We start from the raw sequence: 21,466 nt of genomic DNA on the forward strand, positions 1-21,466 counted from the left end.
ACTGTTTTTTTCTGTCTTCATTCTACATTTCCTATCCTTCCTCTGTTCAATGTTTAAGGTTCCTCTTTGCTTCTTCTCCCTGCCTGTGCACTCCTGAAGGCTGGCCCATTCTTTGGTGTGCATAACAGGTGACTGCGTAACATGTAGTTCCCAGATGCAGATTGACAGGTAGGGTTCACATGTACCCCTTAGTACAGGCCAGGCTCAGGGAGGGGTGATTGCCTGAGCTGTTACTTTTGTAATTTGCCAATTTGTCCCTCTGTCAGGAGTTCGGGAGGTGTCATCTAAGCTGTGAACAATCACCTAAGAGGAGTGATCCCTCCTCTGAGGAGATTTTCTCACAGTGGGCGAATCACCATCTCAGTGTTTGTCTAATAAACGTAAATGGAGTGAGGCTAAAGAGCCCAAAGGCTTTCCCAGCTCCACCTCAGTTCATTGTAGTATCTCATGCTGAAGAAGGTCAGTCCTTTGCTTTGGGTAATCCATTCAAAATTCAGAAAGATGTTGATGCCATCACTGGATCTGTGAAATCATGCTCTTGTTTATGTAATAGCACTTTGTTTCTGGAGACAAACTGTGATTCTCATGCCCAATAACTACTTACAGCTTCACTCCTCCACGGCTATCCTGTTCATGTTTAGGCCCACCAAACACTGAATTCTTTGTGTGGTGTTATTTACACTAGGCTCTTCAATGGTCTGAGCGAGGAAGAAATCCAGACTCACTCAGTGTGTCAACTGCAGTACATAAGGTAATGAAAAAGGTTGATGCAACCTTAGTTCCTATGTGTGCTCTTTTTCTCTTGTTTGATAGTGTAACACTTCCACCAAATGTCAGAGCAGGCTTTGAAGTCATCACAGTCTGACTGTACATTCTAAATCCAATGCACTACTAACAATGTCAACATTACAACCACACTAGAATGTCTTGTTGAAACACAGCCAAATGTGTTATAGTGGTGGGTATGCTCACAAGAGTGATTGCCTGCCTCCTCCTCCTCCTCCCCACTTATCAACTGCAATGGAAACCATGCAGCTTCATCCTGAGAATGCCCATGAATCATAATAAGTAGGCCATCCAGGAGATGTGGGCGAAAAAAAGATGCCTTACCCTGCCGCTTGCATGTTGTTGGGTAGTTGAATAGCCTGCATTTTACCATCTGGCACTTACAGTACTGTTCTTACTTCACCTCACTCAATGAAGGACACAGCCATACAGACGTGTGACCTCAAATTCAGCGCCTCAGTTGTAAAATTGTGCAAAAAGACACCACATTTTTTACACCAGTGGCCAAATCGCCTGCTACACAACTGGCAGGCCAGAAGGAATACTCCTGCCGAGACTTTTTACATCCCTCCAGCCAATGAACATCTGAGATTCCCTCTGCCAACCAGAAAGTCTCCAAGAAATCAAACAATGACAAATGGTCTGCAGCAGCCAAGGTGACACTCCTTCATCTCATCCCTCCTCCCCTTTCCCTACCATGACTTTCATTCAATGGAACACTCATAATATTAGATGCAACAAGGAGGAATTACAGCTCCTCATAGAATCACAATGTCCACTTATTTCCTGCCTCCAGGAAACTAAATTACTAAGTGCACACTTTTCTTTCTCGTCTGCTTTGACTTCGCCCCAATGACAGCATTCCGTTTTATGGGGGAGTCATGCTGCTAATTCAGAATGATGTTCATAGTCAAACAATCTCCCTGGTTACCCATCTTCAAGCTGTTGCAGGCCGCTTTTCATTCCTCTCTTCACCTTTTCCCTTTGCGATGTGTACATCCTTCCATCACTTGATGTCACCAGGGCAGACTTCCTCCAGCTTATTGGGCAACTCTGAACTCTGCCACCCCTTTCTGCTGCTCCTGACTTTAATATGCACCGTTTCCTTTGGGGTTCTTCCAGAACCTGTCCAACAGTTGTCCTGTTGGCTGACTTTCTCAATCCACTTAAACTCATCTGCCTTAACATGGTAGCACCCACATTCCTTTCAAACTCCACACACACCTATTCCCATTTGGACTTCTCCTTCTGCACTGCCCACCTTGCCTGTCATCTCGAATTGTCCATTTTCTCTACACATACTGGAGCAACCATTTACCATGTGCTGACCATTTATTGCCTCCTATGGCACCTACATGAACGGCTTTACTCATCCCTGGTGACCTTCGAAGAACAGCATTTCCCCAGTTGTGGTGACCGGGTAGAATATCTTCCAAACGTTCTCCTTACCACTGCGGAACTTTCCATTCCTCACACTTCACCTTTACCGCAACATTTATCAGTCCCTTGGTAGACGGATGTGTGCCGTAATGCAATTCACGTGTGGTGATGTGACCTCCATGTTTATAATCATCATATTACAATGGAAAACTGTATTAATTATAAGCAGTTGCATGCGCAATGCAGTTGCATTCTTTGGGACAGCAAAAAAGTAGCTGGATTTCATATACTAGTTCTTTTAAGAGTTCCACTCCCTCCTCCGTCATGTGGGCGACCCTCTGGCAGCTCTCTGAGTCCAAGGTTCATTCCCTAATGTCCGGCCTCACCATAGTAGATGTCATTGTGGACCACATTGTTATCTGCAACACCTTAGGCCACTATTTTGCAGAGATTTCAAGTTCTACTCGCTATCACACTGCCTTCCTCTATCAGACCCTGGGTGACATCCTTCTCCTCCTCAAATCATGAGTGCTACAATGCTGCCTTTACTTTCAATTTACCTGATCTTCCACCTCAAGGCTGGACTACGTTCACATTCAGAAGTTGCAGCACCTTTCTCTTATGTGGAAGCATTTTATCTTTTGTATGTAAAATTGCATCTCGACAGATGGCATGTTTCCCAGGTGCTGAAATGAAGCCACTGTTATACCCATACCTATACCCTGTAAGGACAAACACCTTCCTTCTAGCTACTGCCCCATTTCTCTCAGTAACTGTGTTTGCAAGGTGTTGGAACATACAAATCTTGCCTGGCTGCTATGGTGGCTCGAGCCTCACAATTTACTAACCACTGCAGAATGTGGATTCTGAGTGCACCGTTCTGCAGTTGACCATCTCCTTACCCTGCCAACTCATGTCATGAGTAGTTTTCTCTGGAAATACCAGACTGTGGCTGTGTTTTTGATTTGGAGAAAGCTTATGACACCTGCTGGACAACTGGTATCCTCTGTACTCTCTACAAGTGGAGCTTTTGAGGCTGCCTGGCCCGTTCCTTTTGGGAATTTTTAAAAGACAGAGTTTTTAAGGTACATGTGGGTTCTGCCTTGTTGGACATCTTTATCCAGTTGAACAGGGTATCTCAGGGCTCCATCCTGAGAGATGCCATTTTTGCTATAGCCATTAACCCTATTATGGCATCTCTGGCCCCATTTTTGTTGACGATTTTGCCCTCTATTGCAGTTTTTTCCTTGAGTGGCGTCTTTAGCAATGTCTCGATCATCTTTACTCATGGGTCCTCGGAAATGGATTTTGCTTTTCCACTGACAAAGCTGTTTGTGTGGATTTCTGGTGGCACAATAAGTTTCTTCCACTGTCTTTACACCCTAAGGCTGTTGCTCTTCTGTTCAATGAATCTATGAAATTCCTGGGGATCATGCTTGATAGGAAACTTTCTTGGTCCTCCCGTGTGTCTTACCTGGCCACCCACTGTAGTGTTTCAAGAATTTCTGCACAAATTCTAGAAACATTCGGCCTTCCACTGTCTCAAACACACAATATTTTAGATGTGAGTGGGAAAAAGAGCCCATCTACTGTGTGTCACTTGTCTGTGTGTGCAGGTCCAAAGTTTATCATGAGAAGACAGTAGACATGGCAGTAGAATGGCACTGACAAGTACTTGTCGGTTGGTCCATTGAAGTCGTAATGAAAGTACATGGCACCACCAAGGAACTTCTGTGTCATTCTGTGCTGGTTTGTAATTGTGACTATTGTTGGTGACAAAAGAACAATTGAGTTTCTAAATTATGAAAAAACTCTTATCTTGGACTTGCTGGAGGCAAGACATATTTTATGATATGTTTGTAGTAGAGACATGGTTGCTAAACCAACTCTTTTCTAAATGGACTTAAATCTGTTTCTAATGTGAGACAATACGAGTTACTTACGAGAAGTCACTGAAAAGTATTCTTCGAGTACCAAGTTATTTTGCAAGTGGTGAGAGAGTCCTTAAGGTTCTTGTAACTAGCATCATTCTTCAGAAAAGTAATTTATAGAGACTCCAGTAGGCGGCTATCCAGAGAAGAAGATTGGCTGTATACACCAAGTAAGTCAACTTGTATAAGAGAAGTGGGAAGATGGAAATCTAACTTCACACATTCTTGTCATCAAAAAACATTAGAAGATGGCGACTGGTGTGAAAGGACTGAAGCAAAACGGAATTTTGAGACAAAACCGAGAGAATAAGCAATCAAATGTTGCCATAGCAACCGAGTGTAACAAGACAAAAGAACCATTTCATGGAATTGGATTTTTCCTAAATATCCAATGGAGAAAATTTGTAAATGTAAATAAGGGAGAAGTAGTTAAAAAGCCACAATGAGAAAAACCAGAGAGAAGATCTCAACGTATTAGGCTAAGAAGAGATATGCCTAGAATGATACAAGTACGAAGATCTGGTGTGGGGAGTATACAGTTCTCACACATTGTGGGTACGCAGACGATAAAAACCAGCATTGACTTCCGCTCACTGACACCTATGAGGAAATCAACAACCGACAGCTGCAGTTCTCCTTTCTGATGATCTCCTTGTTGGTGTCTGTCTGCAGATGGTGTCACTTTGGCATCACCATTGGTCTTCGCTTCAGGGGAACAACCTCTGGGGAATTAAACCTCTACCATCAGCTTGGCCATCTTTGCCTCAGTCCTCTCTCAATGGTGAGATCATTTCAGCTAGGTTTCATATGGGGCACTGTCATTTTAGCCATCCCCATATGTTAAGTGGTGATCCCCACCACTTTGTGCTCAGTGTTATCAATTTTAACAACTATTTCTTCACTGAATGCCCCTTTTTTTTAATCACATAACTTCTAATATATGTTTGTCGTCTGAGTTATCAACCACTTTAATGAATGACACATGTGCTGTCGCCTCCATTTTACTTTTTATCTGTTGTAGCACTACAGTGAACAACATTTAATGTTTAGTTTGGCACCTTCACTCTCTCTCTCTGCAGCATTTTTATTGACCTTTCTCCAAGAGGAAGTCCTTGCTCTTAGCTCTGTTTCCTGCCACTGACTGGTCTTAACATGTAGTCATTTCTAACTCCTTTTTTGTATTAGTGTTCTAAGGTTCTGATATGGGCTCATATGACCTTAGCTGTTGTTGTACCCTAAAACAAAACAAACAAACATTCTTGATATACATCTTGTCTTTCAAACTTTCTACTCAACTTAGAATTGGATAGTAATGGCTACCTGAAAATGACTTCAGTAGGCTATCAACATTCTACAGCATAAAAAAGGCAACCAGAAGAATTAAGCAAATTACAGAGATATATCTTATCTGTTTAATGATTTTAAAACATATGAGCCCATTGTGACAAATATATTAAGAATAAATTGAAGAATAACTTTTATTGTTGGTGAGTTAGATGTGTTAGTCTATTGTGACAGATTATACTAAGGACATACGGAGAAAAAGTGCTTAGGCAAACAATGTTTACTGAACACAATTAACTTCTGTACAAACAAATCAAAATTGTTTTCCATGAACCAAACACAATGCTTCTCAGAGGTATGTTCAACTAAGCCACAATAAAAATATGAAATAATTTCTGGTTCAGTTGAATAAAGCCCAAGCAGTATACTGCCGAGCAAGCATGCATTTAGTAATAAGAGTTCCATTAAGCCAAAGACTGGTGAAAACCAAAAGTTCCTAATTCTTAGCACTAATTAACACAGGAAACATTAGTAGCAGTCAGAGACCACAGGTACAGGTGAGTTACGTAACAGCACCAGAGGATTGTGTCCTTGCACATTGTATCTTGAATACACATCAGCTCAACACCGGTTAAACCTTCAAATCTCTTTAAGGAATTTACAATAGAAATTCTCAAGGAATTTACTCGATGAACTGGGGTATAATACACATCACATATGTTATCACAGAGTCAAATAATCTTCATAGGATTTTCAGGGGTTAATATTATTCAGCATATTAAGGTTATGGTGTTTCTTTATTTTTATACTTTTGTCGTTCATTCCTTGATACAACATCTCCATTTAAAATTCAAAATTTTCTTTCAGTTTCATGCAACTTATGTAAAGGTACTAGTTTTATCATAATGACACCATGTTTGAGAGAAACTGAGGGGATGTAGTTACGTTAATCTCTTGGTTGGAACAGAGCATTTCTGGATTAACGTTAATTCCATAATGATTTTTTCATTTTAAATTTTTTATTTGAACTATAATTCAAATTATATATGTAATATAATAAACATAATTTCATTTCAGGGTATGGCATATTTACATAGTTGTGAGCTTGGGGTACATGGTAAACTTCGTTCAGGAAACTGCCTCATTGATGGACGATTCGTGTTAAAGATAACAGACTTTGGATTACGCTCCCTAACTACTCCTGCAGAAGTAATAAAGGATCATAATTATTTCACTAGTAAGTTTTCTATCTTCTGCAAACCATATCATTATTTTAGGAGCATGAGTGCCAATAAGTGTCCTGAAAATTTTATTTTATTAAAGAACAATTTTTTATTTGTTTCATGCATCCATATTTTGTCAAGAAATAAAGTACTACAACTTTTGTTTTAAAATTTCTAGTATAATATCTTTAGCAGTTGAAGAAAAGTGCTTTAAAATGAAATAGCCACAAAGTGTAGGAGGGTAGTGTCATACAGCTTCAATTTTTGACTGTGGAAAAATGAAGTTATCTAATTATTTTTGTTCCCATTTTTTGTTGTTTCTTTGCAGGTATACATCTGCAGTTAGGGATATACAGTACACTGAAGTCCCCAGTCCAAATACTGTAGCATGGCACTAGGGCATTCACAACAAAATGACACAATCCATTGATAAAGTGGAGTATCTTCTGCAGAGTTTTGGCATCAGTGGAAATGTTGCAGGTGTGTCAGGCCAATCCAAATGGCTACACATTCCGGAGTTCCTGGGGTGATGAGTAAGGGGGGGGGGGGGGGGGAAGAGTGTAGATGAGATGCTGTCTCTGAGGGCTGAGCTAAGTTCATAAAGTTTATGCCCCAGCGGGGTGGCGCACCATCCATTGGATGAAACACGACTAGAACATGGTTGACAACAGCATATTCTTAATGGTGGAATCACTGGTTGTATTAGGCAATGTCCTAATGATTGTAACATTGATGACACTGACTTATCAACAGCCTGAGAAGGTTGTCATGTCATGTGCCCCAATGATGATTGAATTTGCTATTCGTAATTCTCACATTACCCACCAAACTGTGGTACAAGTGACGCTAGTATTTCATGCATAATTTTCTGCATTGAAATAGCTGCTAATGAAGTTGCACATAGCAGCAGCAAAACCACGATATTAGTTGGCTCAAGGGTGTTAAAGGATGGTGTGTAAGTGGCCATATGAAACTTGGCAACACCCAGTCTTAGTGGTTTCAATAGCAACAGCTGTGTTTTCCATTATTCACACACATCCATGCCAGACAGTGTTTATATCAATCATGAAACTGTTGGTGTGTAGAAGGGTTGTATTTCTGTCTTTTTTATTTGACTCAAACAGAATTGGCAACGTCAGTTCTTCCCAGAACAGCTGGCTGCTCTACCAGTGAAGCTTTGTTTGTACATAAAGCAGTCATGTGCAATAGGTATAGTTATGACATTGGTTGCAGATGATGAGTGTGCCTATTCCTCTTCAGTGCTACCATGGGTGGTTGGAGAGAACAATTCTCAGTGTTTCTGCATTTGGGAGAGAAGGAAAAAAAACACACTGAAGACTGGCCTTTGCTTCTTCAAGCACAAACTGATCCCATACAAAGAGACTGTGACTTGTCCCTATATAACTGCCACTAGGTCTATAATTTATTATCCTTGAAAAATAAATAATGGTTCTGAAAGAAAGAAAACTGCTGAAGGAAGGCATTGGTGTCTTCAGTCCTTATATCTCTCAGTAATTACATGCTCTTTTTCAATCATTTTATCTGGTCCTAATTTTTGGAGCAGAACTTAAGCAGTGTTCATTATTCTGTTTTTATATAAACAACAAAATAAACTCTAAGACAAAAAAATACATGCACCACAAGGGAATTATCTGAATGTGATGGAAATTGGTAGATGTGATATACATCTACAGACAAAGAAATGATTACAATTTCTAAAAAATTCAATGTTGTATGCAAGAGAAACAGCTTTGCAAATTGAACAAGTCAATAAAGATTGGTCCATCTCTGGCCCTTATTTAAGCAGATATTCAGCTGGGCATTGACAGTTTTGTTGGATTTCCTCCTGAGGGATATCATTTCAAATTCTTTCCCACTGGTGCAACATCTCAAGGTAGTTGGAGGGCCCTGCTCATAATACTCCAAATGCTCTCAACCAGAGAGAGATCTGGTGATCTTGCTGGCCAACGTAGGGTTTTTCAAGCAGAAAGGCAAGTTGTGGAAACTCACACCATGTGTGGGCGGGCGTTATCTTGCTGAAACGTAATCCCAGTGTAACTTTCCATGAAGGGCAACAAAATGGGGTGTAGAATATCATAGACGTAACACTGTGCTATAATGGTGCTGCAGATGACAAGCAAAGGAGTCCTGCTATGAAAGGAAATGGCATCCTTGACCATCACTCCAGTGTGTCAGACTGTATGGCTGGTGACAATTGGTATCCCACGATTATTTGGGATGCTTCCAGAAACATCTCTGGCCTGGAATCTGAATGGAGTAAAATTGTCTTCAGTGATGATTCCCACTTCAAACTGAGCCCCGATGTCCAGTGAAGATGTGTTTGGAGATGCCCCAGTGGGATACCAACCTGACATTTGTCTACCAAACGGGCCAACATATATGGGTGATGGTCTGGGGTGCTATTTATTTTCATAGCAGGACCGCTTTGATTGTCATATGGGCTTAAGATAATGCCTGCCTGCACACATCGAGAGTTTCTACAACTTCTCTTCATGTTTCCCAAAACCTACCTTCGTCAGGAACCTCACTGGATCTCTTCCCAATTGATAATATTTGGAGCATTAAGGGTATGGCACTTCAATCATCTTGTGACTCTGAGAATCTAACACACCAGTTGGATAGAATTTGGCATGATATCCTTCAGGAGGACATACAACAGTTTTGTCAATTAATGCCAAGGTGAATAATTGCTTGCATAATGGCCAGAGGTGGATCAGCATGTTACTGACTTATTGAATTTATGAGGCTCTTTCTCTTGAATAAATCAGCCATTTTTCTAGAATTGTATTCTTTTGTCTTAAAGCTCATTTAAATGAAAATAATTTCTAAATCATTTTGTGTTAGGTAAAGGGAAACACATTATAATTGTGGTCAAAGTTTTTATAGCGCATGATGCTATAAAAATTTTAACATATAGTTCTTTAAAGTTACTCAGCAAAACATACTGCACCATAGGAATCAGACACCATAAATTACTCTTTGAACAATAACAATGTGTTAAACATAGCCTTTGAAGTAAATTGAAGTAAATTTTTAGTGGATAGTTGTTATCCAAAAATAAATTGCAAAAAGGAAATTTACTCAGGGAGAAGAAACAGTGTAAACAAAGATGAAAATAAAGAAAGTAATTTTTCAGGAGGATGAGTGAAATGATGCAAAAATAAATATTTATTCCCACTAACTCAAACACTTCCATCCTACTACATGTTGAGGGTTAGTATTAAGCATACATGTGTGTTGGTGTAAGCTGTCACCACTACTCTTATTGAAAAAGAGCCTGTGAGAAGATCGATTGTAGGCACTGGAGCAAGCGAGCTTATTAGGAGAGAGGCCTTACAGATTTGCAAGAAATGTGCTAGCAATGCCCTCTCAGCGGTCAGCATTTAGATTGCCGCCATGGACCGGAGGGCCCAGTCAGTCATCTAGTGAGTCAGTTTGAGTCATTAGTCACAGCCCAGTGGGAGTTGCAGTTGCAGTTAGCTCAGCCTCTAGCTCAGAGTCACTCAGCACCCAGCAAGCCGAGTAGTGTACGTAGTGGGACATATACTTCACCGGAAGTGAGGCTAATGTGGATTATTGTGGTAGAGCTTGTACCACGACACCTTGACTTACATAACTTTCTGTTCTGATTAATGAAGAACCCTGTTAATATATGTGTGCAGTCTGTGTTATCGAAAGAGGATACTGGCCACCAAACAACATCCTCTCTTTGTTTCCTGTGGTATAAGCCTACACAACAGAAAAACATGTCTTGAATATCTGGAAAACTTATAAGAGAAAAAATATGGATACGAGGCCAATAGTGTGTTGGAGTGAAATGTGGTTGACATCCTTGCACACACTTGTGTTTAATGTGTAACTACTGGAAGTTGCTTTGTTGTATGTCTGTTTATTATTGTTTAGAATGTTATGTCACACAGTTTGCATATTTCGAGATGGTGGAATTAGAGGAGCAAAGTGTCTGCATTAAAATTTGCATGAAACTTGAGAAAACTGTTACAGAGACACGCAAGTGATGCAGAAAGCCTACAGTGATGAGTGCTTAAGCCAGGACCGGCCACAAATTCTGCACACGTGCAGTGCTCCTGCACATGTGCAACTTCCGGGTCACAGCGTGCACACGGCAGTCGTCAGCGTTCATGTAGTGCATGTTTCTACACACAGATGTCGCTTTATCCACTTGCTGGGATACTCTGTACCGGCGTATTCTAGTGCTCTCTCCCCAGTTTGCAAGCCAACCATAGGAAGGTATTTAGCGTATTAAAAATTTAATATACTGTCAAAGTCTTCTCATTGAGATGTCTACTTTTATGTTAACAGTTTAACCCAGTAAGACAATTAATACAGTTAACAACCATGGGTTTTTATTAAGGCAGCTTGACTGATGGCACGTAAATACACTTAATGATTTTGATCTAGTATTCAAGAAAGAGAGCACTTAGTGACTTCCAATGAACCTTATTCATGATTTCAAACAACATTAAACTAATGCAAGGTTTCCTATAACTAATTCTCGGTGCCCTCAGTTAGACCCACATAATTTCTGTCTCACTGACCTCTGAACAGAATAATAACCGCTCGATGATCACCTGTTATTTCAATACCATTACTACTATATCCTTCATCAGTTCCTTCTGGAATCTGCATAATAACCGACAAATAAATGAATGTTATGTTTTATCGACTTTAGCTGAGCGTAGCCCTTCACACATTAAACAAAACCCTAAATGTAAGTATACATTGGAACAATCGGTTTAATGACCAATTTTCCTGATAATAATGTAACATGAGGCAATAATGCACAGTTAGTAAACAATATTTTTTAATTATGAAAGGAATAAATCCAAACACGTATATCACTGGTCATGAGAAATGATATAGTTAATATCGGGCACAAAAGCTCAACTCATTGACAAACGCAAGCAGTTGTGAAGATTTTCATCACTTATGCTTGATTGAAACCTCGATTTATTCATTTTCATCACGAATAAAAATCTTTCACAAACAAATGTCGACTCGAACATGGACATAACTCTCGCGGCTTTTCGATGCAGGCGTGGAAATTCTTGTCTGAAAAATTTTCGTAGAATTCTTTTGTACTTTGCACTGCAAAGAACTTGTCCTTCAGTCTTGTATTGCACTGTAGGTCGATCAGTTCCATCTGTAGATCATTCAGAGCATCTTAAACTGATGATGAGAATGGTCGTTGACACGTATTCTTGAAATCTACCACTTTCATGGATAGTCCAAGAGTAGGGAAATGCGCAGTGTTTTCTGTCAATAGCTGACTCTCCCAAAGCGCAAGCTTCCTTTCAAAGGCATTTACTTTTTCCAACATGTCAGAAATTAAATTATTTTAACCTTGCAAACTGACGTTCAGGCTGTTCATGTGAGACGTAATGTCCACAAGAAATCGTCTGATATCCATCAAGGGTCTTCCAACATAGGTTAACTTTTTTTCCCTTCTCTTGTAAGAACGTTACTATGACCAAACGTAAATAAAAAAATATTTTCAGCCTTTTACCTCGACTGAGGGTATCTCGGTATAGCAAGGTACATTGCCATACTCCGCTCCTAATTCCTCCAAGAACTGCCAAAACTGGCGATGCGTAAGCCCATGTGTCTTCAGATACTTTACAGTACACACAGCAATGTGCATGACGTTTGCTAATGTTACTGATTTTGCACAAAGCGCCTCCTTATGCAGAATGCAGTGATTTCCATACAACGTCTCGTCTGTACACCCTAGCTTTTTGCGCATCCGTGCTGAGTCCTCTCTGATGGCCTTGTATTGATGGTGCTCCATCTGTGGTCACTGAGACTAACCAATTCCAGTCCACACCGACACCATCAATCGCTTGCTCGACAACTTGGAGTAAATCTGCACCTGTAGTAGTCCCTTTCAAAAGTACTAAGTCCAAAACATCCTCTGTTACACAAAGTGCGTTATCGACACCTGGTATGTACATCACAACCTGGGCTGTATCTGTAAGATCTGTTGCTTCATTGAGTGCAACAGAGAAAGCAACAAAGTCTTTAGCCTTATTTATTAGCTGCCTGTGCACATTGCCGGCCATAGCACTGATACGTCTTGTCACTGTTAGTTTGGATGGACTGATTTCTTGAACCCTGCTAACGTTCATGGGACACACAAGTTCTACAGCATCAATCAGATACCCTTTCAAAAACACCCCTTTGGAAAAGGGTTTCCCAGATTGTGCAATTCTTAATGCGATTTTAAAACTTGCTCGCATTGAAGATTTAGTGTGGTTGTCATTCTGGAAAATTGAGAACAGTTCAATGTACAGCGTACAGTAAAATAGACATATTTAACACAAGAAACTAAGAGTTTCAGTTAGTTTGCTGTACAGTAAAATTGAGTTGATGTGTCTCATCCAGTTTCTTAAGGACATTTAATTTTGCTTGCCGTTCTTCACTGTTGAGTACACTACACTTGTCTTTGTGATATGTATTGTAGTGTCCTTCAATTGAAAACTTACGCTAGCCACCTATTATTTGGCAGCACAGCAAACACTGTGAGTTTTAGCCAATGGCTACAAAAAAGAATTGCAGTTTCCAGTCATTTTTAAATGACTGAGAACATAGATCTCCCGTCCTTTGCTTTTTCACATTACCTGCCATTTCTTAGTACTTCTCTGTTAAGGTTACGGTCACCAGGGGTAAACAAGACTGAGTATGTTGCGCTCTTGCTTGTACCACTTAAACAGGGAAGTGGAGCCGCCACCGTTCATTTAGGACACGTCTACTAACAGATGTCGCTGTCCCACACTTGCGCACATGTGCAGCACTTCGTCTGCACACTGTGCAGCATTTGGCCGGCCCTGGCTTAAGTCATACTCAGTGCTACGAGTGGTTCACATGGTTTAAAAACAGCCACACAGAAGTTAAAGATACCCCTCATTCAGTATGCCCTTCGACATCTACTGACGATGCTCATGTCAGGGACATCAGTAAAATTGTGCATTACAACTGAAGACAGACTGACTGAGAGATTGCAAAAGATTGTAACATTTCAGTTGGAGCATGTCATTAAATCCTGACGGCCTGAAATGTTGAGAGACAATTCATGGCTCTTGCATCACAATAATGCAACTGCACAATCATCCCTGTTGGTGCATGGTTGTTGCACAAAAAACGAAACCATCGTACTGTATCATCCTATGTACTCTCCAGATTCTTTGGACTTCTTTTTATTTCCAAAGTTGAAAAGTCTATTAAAAGGACAAAGCAGTGCAATGATAGACGAGATAAAAGAAAATCTGCATACAGCGCTTAATGCGATCCAGCAAGAGTCATACTTCTGGAAGTGGAAAAGATATTGGGAGTGGTGTATCAATTGTGGAGGAGAGTATTTCAAAGGAGAGCATGTGCAATAAGTAAATGTTGTGGTGTATCAATTGTGGAGGAGAGTAGTTCAAAGGAGAGCATGTGCAATAAGTAAATGTTGTGAACAAATTTCTGTAATTTTTTGAACAGACCTCGTATGTAACTTGTGGGTCAGATCTCATGAGTGAGGAGAGGAAGTGAATCAAGAAGTTTATGAGTAAACACAGAGGAACACTTTACAAAACAAAACAAAAAAACATAGTATTCTATGATTATAATATCAACGGGTCAGACCTAGAATTGGTCAACTCATACAAATACCTGGCTGTAACAATTTGTAGGGATATGAACTGGAACAATAACATAGGCTGAGTTGTAGGAAAAACAAATTGCAGAATTTGGTTGCTTGGTAGAATACTAGATAAATGCAATTAATCTTCAAAGGAAATTACTTACAAACCACAGGTATGATCAGTCTTAGCACACTGCCCAGCTCTTTGAGACCCACACCAAGTAGGGTTAATAGGGGAAGTTGAACATATATAAACTCGGCAGCATAAATATTCGTTGGTTTGGGTAACAAAAATGCTGCAAAAACTGAACTGCAATACACCTGAACAGAGACAAAAACAATCTCATGAAAGCTGACTTTCAAAGTTTCATGAACCAGCTTTAACTTATCAATCTAGGAATATACTACATAGCCTAATGTATCGCTCTGTAGTGTTTTAACTAGTAGTACACAAGACTGATCCAATAACCTAGATATGGCATTATTCATGAAACACTCAACTGCAACGGAAAACAGACTCATGTGAATCCACACTTAACATGATGCATGCAGTACACTTAAGTGAACACTAGAAAGACACACAAGAGGGTCCAGTTAGCACTGCTTCTAAGTCACAGATGGGTGGTACAGTGGAGACCTCACTGTGTGTGTGCCTCCCACAGTAGGCTTCCAGTGGCCGGCCCATGCAGATACAGTTGGCAGCGTGGTAACAACACACTTGGCACACACACGCTAGTTGCAAGATATAACATACTTCTCGCTCATGTGAAGCGGATGCCCATGCAATGGAGGAGACACTGGCAGTCTTCCAAGAGGCAGCAACCGGTGCTGATGGGGGGGGGGGGGGGGGGGGGAATAAGATGAGCTTTGCAGGCAAGAGAACATAGGGTTGAAACACGTGGGCATGTGAGCTTCCCTGAGGGCAGTGGGCCTGCACAGTGCCTGACGACAACACCAGAAAGAAGGGTGCCATCGCCATCTCGACATCATAATCAGCTGGTAGGTCACAGTATGGGGGTGGCAGGGCTGGACCCAGTGGCAATGATGGTTGATGTAATGATGGAGAGGGGGCCAGTGTAAGCAAGTCAAGTGGAGCAGCACATCACAACAATGTACCCAAGGCCGGAGACAGACTGACAGTCAGTGCTGGAAACTGGGGCCACTGAATGCTGCTCATCCTGAAGGCAACCAATGGGACAGTGATGCCTCCACAGCAGGTGATGGCAGGATCAAAGCAGAGGACCAAGGGGTGCACTGCAGTGTTGGGGGTGCACACGCAAACTGTTAGCTTCTGGCAGTTAACAGGTCTGTGCAACTGATCAAGGTGGCATGCCACCTGCCTGTTGGCCATACAGATGTCACACAGATGGTGCCCCAGTGGTGAACGACAGTAGCTGGTATCAACTTGGGCCTGTGACCACACCCTCATGCCACAATAGCGATCCTGGAACAAATCATGTGAACGGACCCTATCATGGCAGGTATGGTTCAGGCCATAGAAGATGGAGGAGCGTGTGTGGTTGCTGTCCTTGAAACAACTCAGTTGGGTTCTGCTCCTCCATAGGTGTGAAGCAATAGTTGCTTAGAAAATTGAGAAGGGCATCATCCAGCAAAGAATCCTCAACGAACTTCATTATTTGGGACTTGAACAGATGCACTAGTCATTCTACCTCAACATTTTATTGAGGATGGAATGGTGCAGCAATAACATCATGAATGCTGTGACAGAAACAAAACAATTGAAATGTGTGAGAAATGAACTGGAGCCCATTATCAGAAACTAAGGTACAAGGCAACCCCTCAATAGAAACAGCCCAAAAAACCATACAAATTGTGACCTCAGCCAATGTTGATGCTCATTGGAGAATGTAAGGAAACCAGGAAAATGCATCCACAACCAAGAGCCAATGGGAATCCAAGGAGGTATGTCTATGTGAATGCGTTCCCATGGCTGGCATGAACTGGGCCAGAGGGACAGAGATGCCCTGGGAGCCACTTGTTGTTGGGGACACTACTCACAAGCTGCGACAAAATGGCCAGTGTCATTGTCATTCCCTGGCCGAAAAACATGTCTCCTAGATAACAGTTTAGTGCATGAAATGCCCCAATGACACTGGTGGACAGGGCATAGAACCTCGAGCTGTAATGTGGTGAGAATGACTACTCTGGAGAGAGGTCTTTCGTGGACAACAGCAAAACATCTCCAGCAACAGAGAGGCGATACCCTAAGGAAAAATAGTTGCACACATGGTCTGAAGCCTGACCCAATGGTTTATCTGGTCAGCTCTGTTGAGCAAACCGAACCATTTGGCAGAGATCTGGATCAGCAGCAACAGCAGCTGCTATGCACGAGCTCATAATTAGGAAACCTTTGACTGCAGCCTGGGTTTCAGTATCAGTATCAATTCTATATTATCAAAGTCACAATCAGGACCCACAGGAAGGCAGAAAGGGACATCCACACTGGCATGTTTACATTTGGACTGAAAATGGATTTCATAATTGAGTTGAGACAAGGACAGCAGCCAGCATTGGAGGAGATTTGCTGCTTTGTCAGACAAGGAACTGTGAGGGTTAGACAAGGAAACTGAGGGCTAATGTTCAGTAATAAGGTGAAATGTAGAGTCATACAAAAAATGTGAAATTTCTGGACAGCATAGACAGTGGCAAGAGCCTCTTTTTTCCATCTGAGAGTAACACCGCTGGGCCAAAGTGAGAGATTTAAAGGCAAAAGCAACAGGTTGTTTGGCATATTAGGGTGAGGACCACTCTGAGACCATACTGTGAGGCATCAGTCACCAAATCTATGTTCAGTGCCAGAGGGGTGAAGCATTGACATCACAGCAGAGATGCGGTCTGACAGAGGGCGAACTCCATCCTGCGATTTGTTGAACCCCAAATAAACAATAGGAGGTTGGAAACACTGAGATTGTGTGAGGTTACACTGTAAGGCAGATTGTAAGACAAAAAACAGAATATGTACATTTTGCAAGTGATTAGTCATGGAGGAGCCTGTAAGAACAATATCATCTAGATAATTAATGCAGTCCAGGACAGGCACAGTCTGTTGCTCTAATAATCATTGGAAAATAGCAGGGGCACTAGCCACACCAAAAGGAAGGTGCAAATATTGATAAAAACCATGAGGACTATCAAAACCAGAACTTACCAAGACTCTTCATCAACAGGAACGTGCAGATACACTTCAGACAAATCAATTTTAGAAAAGTACTGGCTGCCCAATGATTAATTTAGCACACAGTTCCTCCTGGCATGGGAGAGGATACATATCCAGGATTGACTGTGGCATTGACAGTAGTACTGAAATTGCCACAGAGGCAAGAGATGACTATTCACTAGCCATAACAGGTTGCACCATTCCTAGAGATTGGAACCTGTCCAATTATGCTTTCACATGATCTTGTAGGATGGCAGGAATAGGACGTGCATGGAAAAGACAAGGCAGAGCTATGGATTTCAAGAAATGTGAGCAGAAAAATTCATAGCACACCCCCATACCTTCTAAAAACAAGTCTGAAAATTCCAAACTCGGTATTTCCATCTGAGAATTCAGTACCTGATCGGACACAGGGTGAATGGTGTCAGTGATAGAAAATCCAAATGCCTGGTATGCATCTATCCCAAACAAGTTCTCAACACCAGCATCAGCAACCACCAAAAATGTAATGGGATGAACCTCTGACTTCTAAGAGGCAGATACTGTAAACTGTCTCAACAGTGCAATGCTCTGTTTGTTATAACTGAACATCTTGCACGTCACTAGTATCATCGATGGTGAGCCCAAACTCACATAGGTTTGAGAATTCAAAAATGCCACTGCAGCATCTGTGTCAACCTGCAGCCTGATCACTTGGGAAAAAACACTTAACTCTACAAACAACTTGGAGGAAGTCACAAGAATTGGAATCAAACAGTTTGTGTCCATGTCCTGGTGAACAACACATAGAAGTGATGTGGCCTTTCTGCCAGTGCTTAGGACATGCCGAAAGTTCATGCTGGACAAAACAGGAAGGACAAGTTGGAAAAAGAGAAAGGTGACACTGCCACTGTCATGGTAGGGGTTGCAGCTGCTTTACCTGGCCTTGGTCAGCTTGGCACTGGGCTTTCATGTTTACCGCCATCACTGCCACTTCCTTGTGCAAGCTGCCTGTCGTCCTAGAGGGGGCATACTGTGTGACACTACTGCCACATCACTGCAAGCTTCAGTTTGGTTACTGCAATCCAAGTAACTTCAAAAGATTGAGAGAACTGTGTCATCACCATAAAGTCTGTATAATAATCATTACGGGCCTCAGTAACAAACTGACACTTACGGCCGGGTCTGAAGTTCGGCTGCCCAGACCCTGTATGACTGGTTTGGTTTCTTGAAACAATTCGTTTCATGCCGCTATGATGCATTATTTGCTATAGCAATTGAACAATAAACTGCGCCTGTGATAAAAAGTAACAGTTGCTGGTTCTTGTAAAGGGGCAAGTTTACACAGTAAGTGATATGTCTTAGCCAGAATCCATGAGAGGAAGGAGGTTTTGCACAGATTTGAGTCTGTCATACTGAAATATAAAAAACTGCTGTTTGAGGTTTTTTTTCTCCTAAGTTCAAATGGTTCAAATGGCTCTGAGCACTATGGGACTCAACTGCTGATGTCATAAGTGCCCTAGAACTTAGAACTACTTAAACCTAACTAACCTAAGGACAACACACACATCCATGCCCGGGCCATATTCAAACCTGCGACCGTAGCGCTGTTCCAGACTGTAGCAACAGAACCGCTCGGCCACCAGCGGCCGGCTTCTCCTAAGTGCCACAATCCTTGGGTGAATCACTCTGTGGAGGGTATGTGGGTGGAGGGACTGATGGAACAGTACCTTCTCTGTTAATGAAGCCCGACATGGTGGTCACAGCCAAAGTAAGCCATTCAGGGGCCAATAGCATGGTGTCCATAATGAATGAACCTGATGAAATTGCGTGTAAAGATTGCACTCATGGAAACTGTTCCAAACTCATTGCCTGTTATGTTCCAATTACATAGTACACAAGATTGGTCCAAAATAATCCAAATATGGCTTTATTAATTAAGCACTCAACTACAATGGGAAACAGACTCCCATGAATCCACACATAACACAACGCAGTACACTGAAGTGAATGGCACACTGGAAAGACACACAAGAAGTTCCAATTAGTTCCGCTCCACGCATATACACTCCTGGAAATGGAAAACAGAACACATTGACACTGGTGTGTCAGACCCACCATACTTGCTCCGGACACTGCGAGAGGGCTGTACAAGCAATGATCACATGCACGGCACAGCGGACACACCAGGAACCGCGGTGTTGGCCGTCGAATGGCGCTAGCTACGCAGCATTTGTGCACCTCCGCCGTCAGTGTCAGCCAGTTTGCCGTGGCATACGGAGCTCCATCGCAGTCTTTAACACTGGTAGCATGCCACGACAGCATGGACATGAACCGTATGTGCAGTTGACGGACTTTGAGCGAGGGCGTATAGTGGGCATGCGGGAGGCCGGGTGGACGTACCGCCGAATTGCTCAACACGTGGGGCGTGAGGTCTCCACAGTACATCGATGTTGTCGCCAGTGGTCGGCGGAAGGTGCACGTGCCGTCGATCTGGGACACGGATGCACGCCAAGACCGTAGGATCCTACGCAGTGCTGTAGGGGACCGCACCGCCACTTCCCAGCAAATTAGGGACACTGTTGCTCCTGGGGTATCGGCGAGGACCATTCGCATCCGTCTCCATGAAGCTGGGCTACGGTCCCGCACACCGTTAGGCCGTCTTCCGCTCACGCCCCAACATCGTGCAGTCCGCCTCCAGTGGTGTCGCGACAAGCGTGAATGGAGGGACGAATGGCGATGTGTCGTCTTCAGCGATGAGAGTCTCTTCTGCCTTGGTGCCAATGATGGTCGTATGCGTGTTTGGCGCCGTACAGGTGAGCGCCACAATCAGGACTGCATACGACCAAGTCACACAGGGCCAACACCCGGCATCATGGTGTGGGGAGCGATCTCCTATACTGGCCGTACACCTCTGGTGATCGTCGAGGGGACACTGAATAGTGCACGGTACATCCAAACCGTCATCGAACCCATCGTTCTACCATTCCTAGACCGGCAAGGGAACTTGCTGTTCCAACAGGACAATGCATGTCCACATGTATCCCGTGCCACCCAACGTGCTCTAGAAGGTGTAAGTCAACTACCCTGGCCAGCAAGATATCCGGATCTGTCCCCCATTGAGCATGTTTGGGACTGGATGAAGGGTCGTCTCACGCGGTCTGCACGTCGAGCACGAACGCTGGTCCAACTGAGGTGCCAGGTGGAAATGGCATGGCAAGCCGTTCCACAGGACTACATCCAGCATCTCTACGATCGTCTCCATGGGAGAATAGCAGCCTGAATTGCTGCGAAAGGTTGATATACACTGTACTAGTGCTGACATTGTGCATGCTCTGTTGCCTGTGTCTATGTGCCTGTGGTTCTGTCAGTGTGATCATGTGATGTATCTGACCCCAGGAATGTGTCAGTAAAGTTTCCCCTTCCTGGGACAATGAATTCATGGTGTTCTTATTTCAATTTTCAGGAGTGTATATGTTTGAGTCTCCAGTAGACACGGCAGTGGAGACCTCACCACACACATCCACCCACATGTGGCCTCCAGCAGCCGGCCCTTACTGATACAGTTGGTGGTTCATGCAAATGCACATTCATAGTGACACCACACATGGTGCATATGCACAAGATGCTGGATGTAACATGAAGACAGGATTAAACTAATTGTAAGATGCACAGAGGCATTTAAGCATCCATTCTTCCTGGGCTCTATACATAACTGGAATACGAAGACACCATAACATCTGATACAATGAGAAGTACCACTTGCCATGCACTTCACTGTTGTTGGTGGAGCCGGGATGTTGATATAGAAAGAGGAACAAGAACCACAAACAGATGAGACAAATTGGGCTACAACAGTGCACAAAAGGAACCGTAGGATAACTGTAATTCAGTGACAACAAGTCATCACTAGGCTAAATAACATTTCATTCCTCTACATAAGCTGTTACTTTTAATTATCATATGCAGTAGAATGTGAACATTATCATTTTAGGATACAAAGTTTAGTATAGACTGCAATGATATGAAAGATGCTATAATTTGC

General features: G+C 42.4%; 1 protein-coding gene across 1 annotated transcript in view; it reads left to right on the forward strand.

Moving 5' to 3' along the window:
* Window positions 1–21,466, forward strand: part of LOC126267231 (atrial natriuretic peptide receptor 1-like) — a 427,041-nt gene that overhangs the window by 217,185 nt on the left and 188,390 nt on the right. The window contains exon 5 of the mRNA XM_049972213.1: window positions 6,459–6,618. Within this exon, the coding sequence (XP_049828170.1) occupies window positions 6,459–6,618 (160 nt within the window). The remainder of the gene's footprint in view (window positions 1–6,458; window positions 6,619–21,466) is intronic.

Source organism: Schistocerca gregaria, chromosome 4 (assembly GCF_023897955.1).
Source record: "Schistocerca gregaria isolate iqSchGreg1 chromosome 4, iqSchGreg1.2, whole genome shotgun sequence".
In the NCBI taxonomy this organism is placed as follows: Eukaryota; Metazoa; Arthropoda; class Insecta; order Orthoptera; family Acrididae; genus Schistocerca; species Schistocerca gregaria.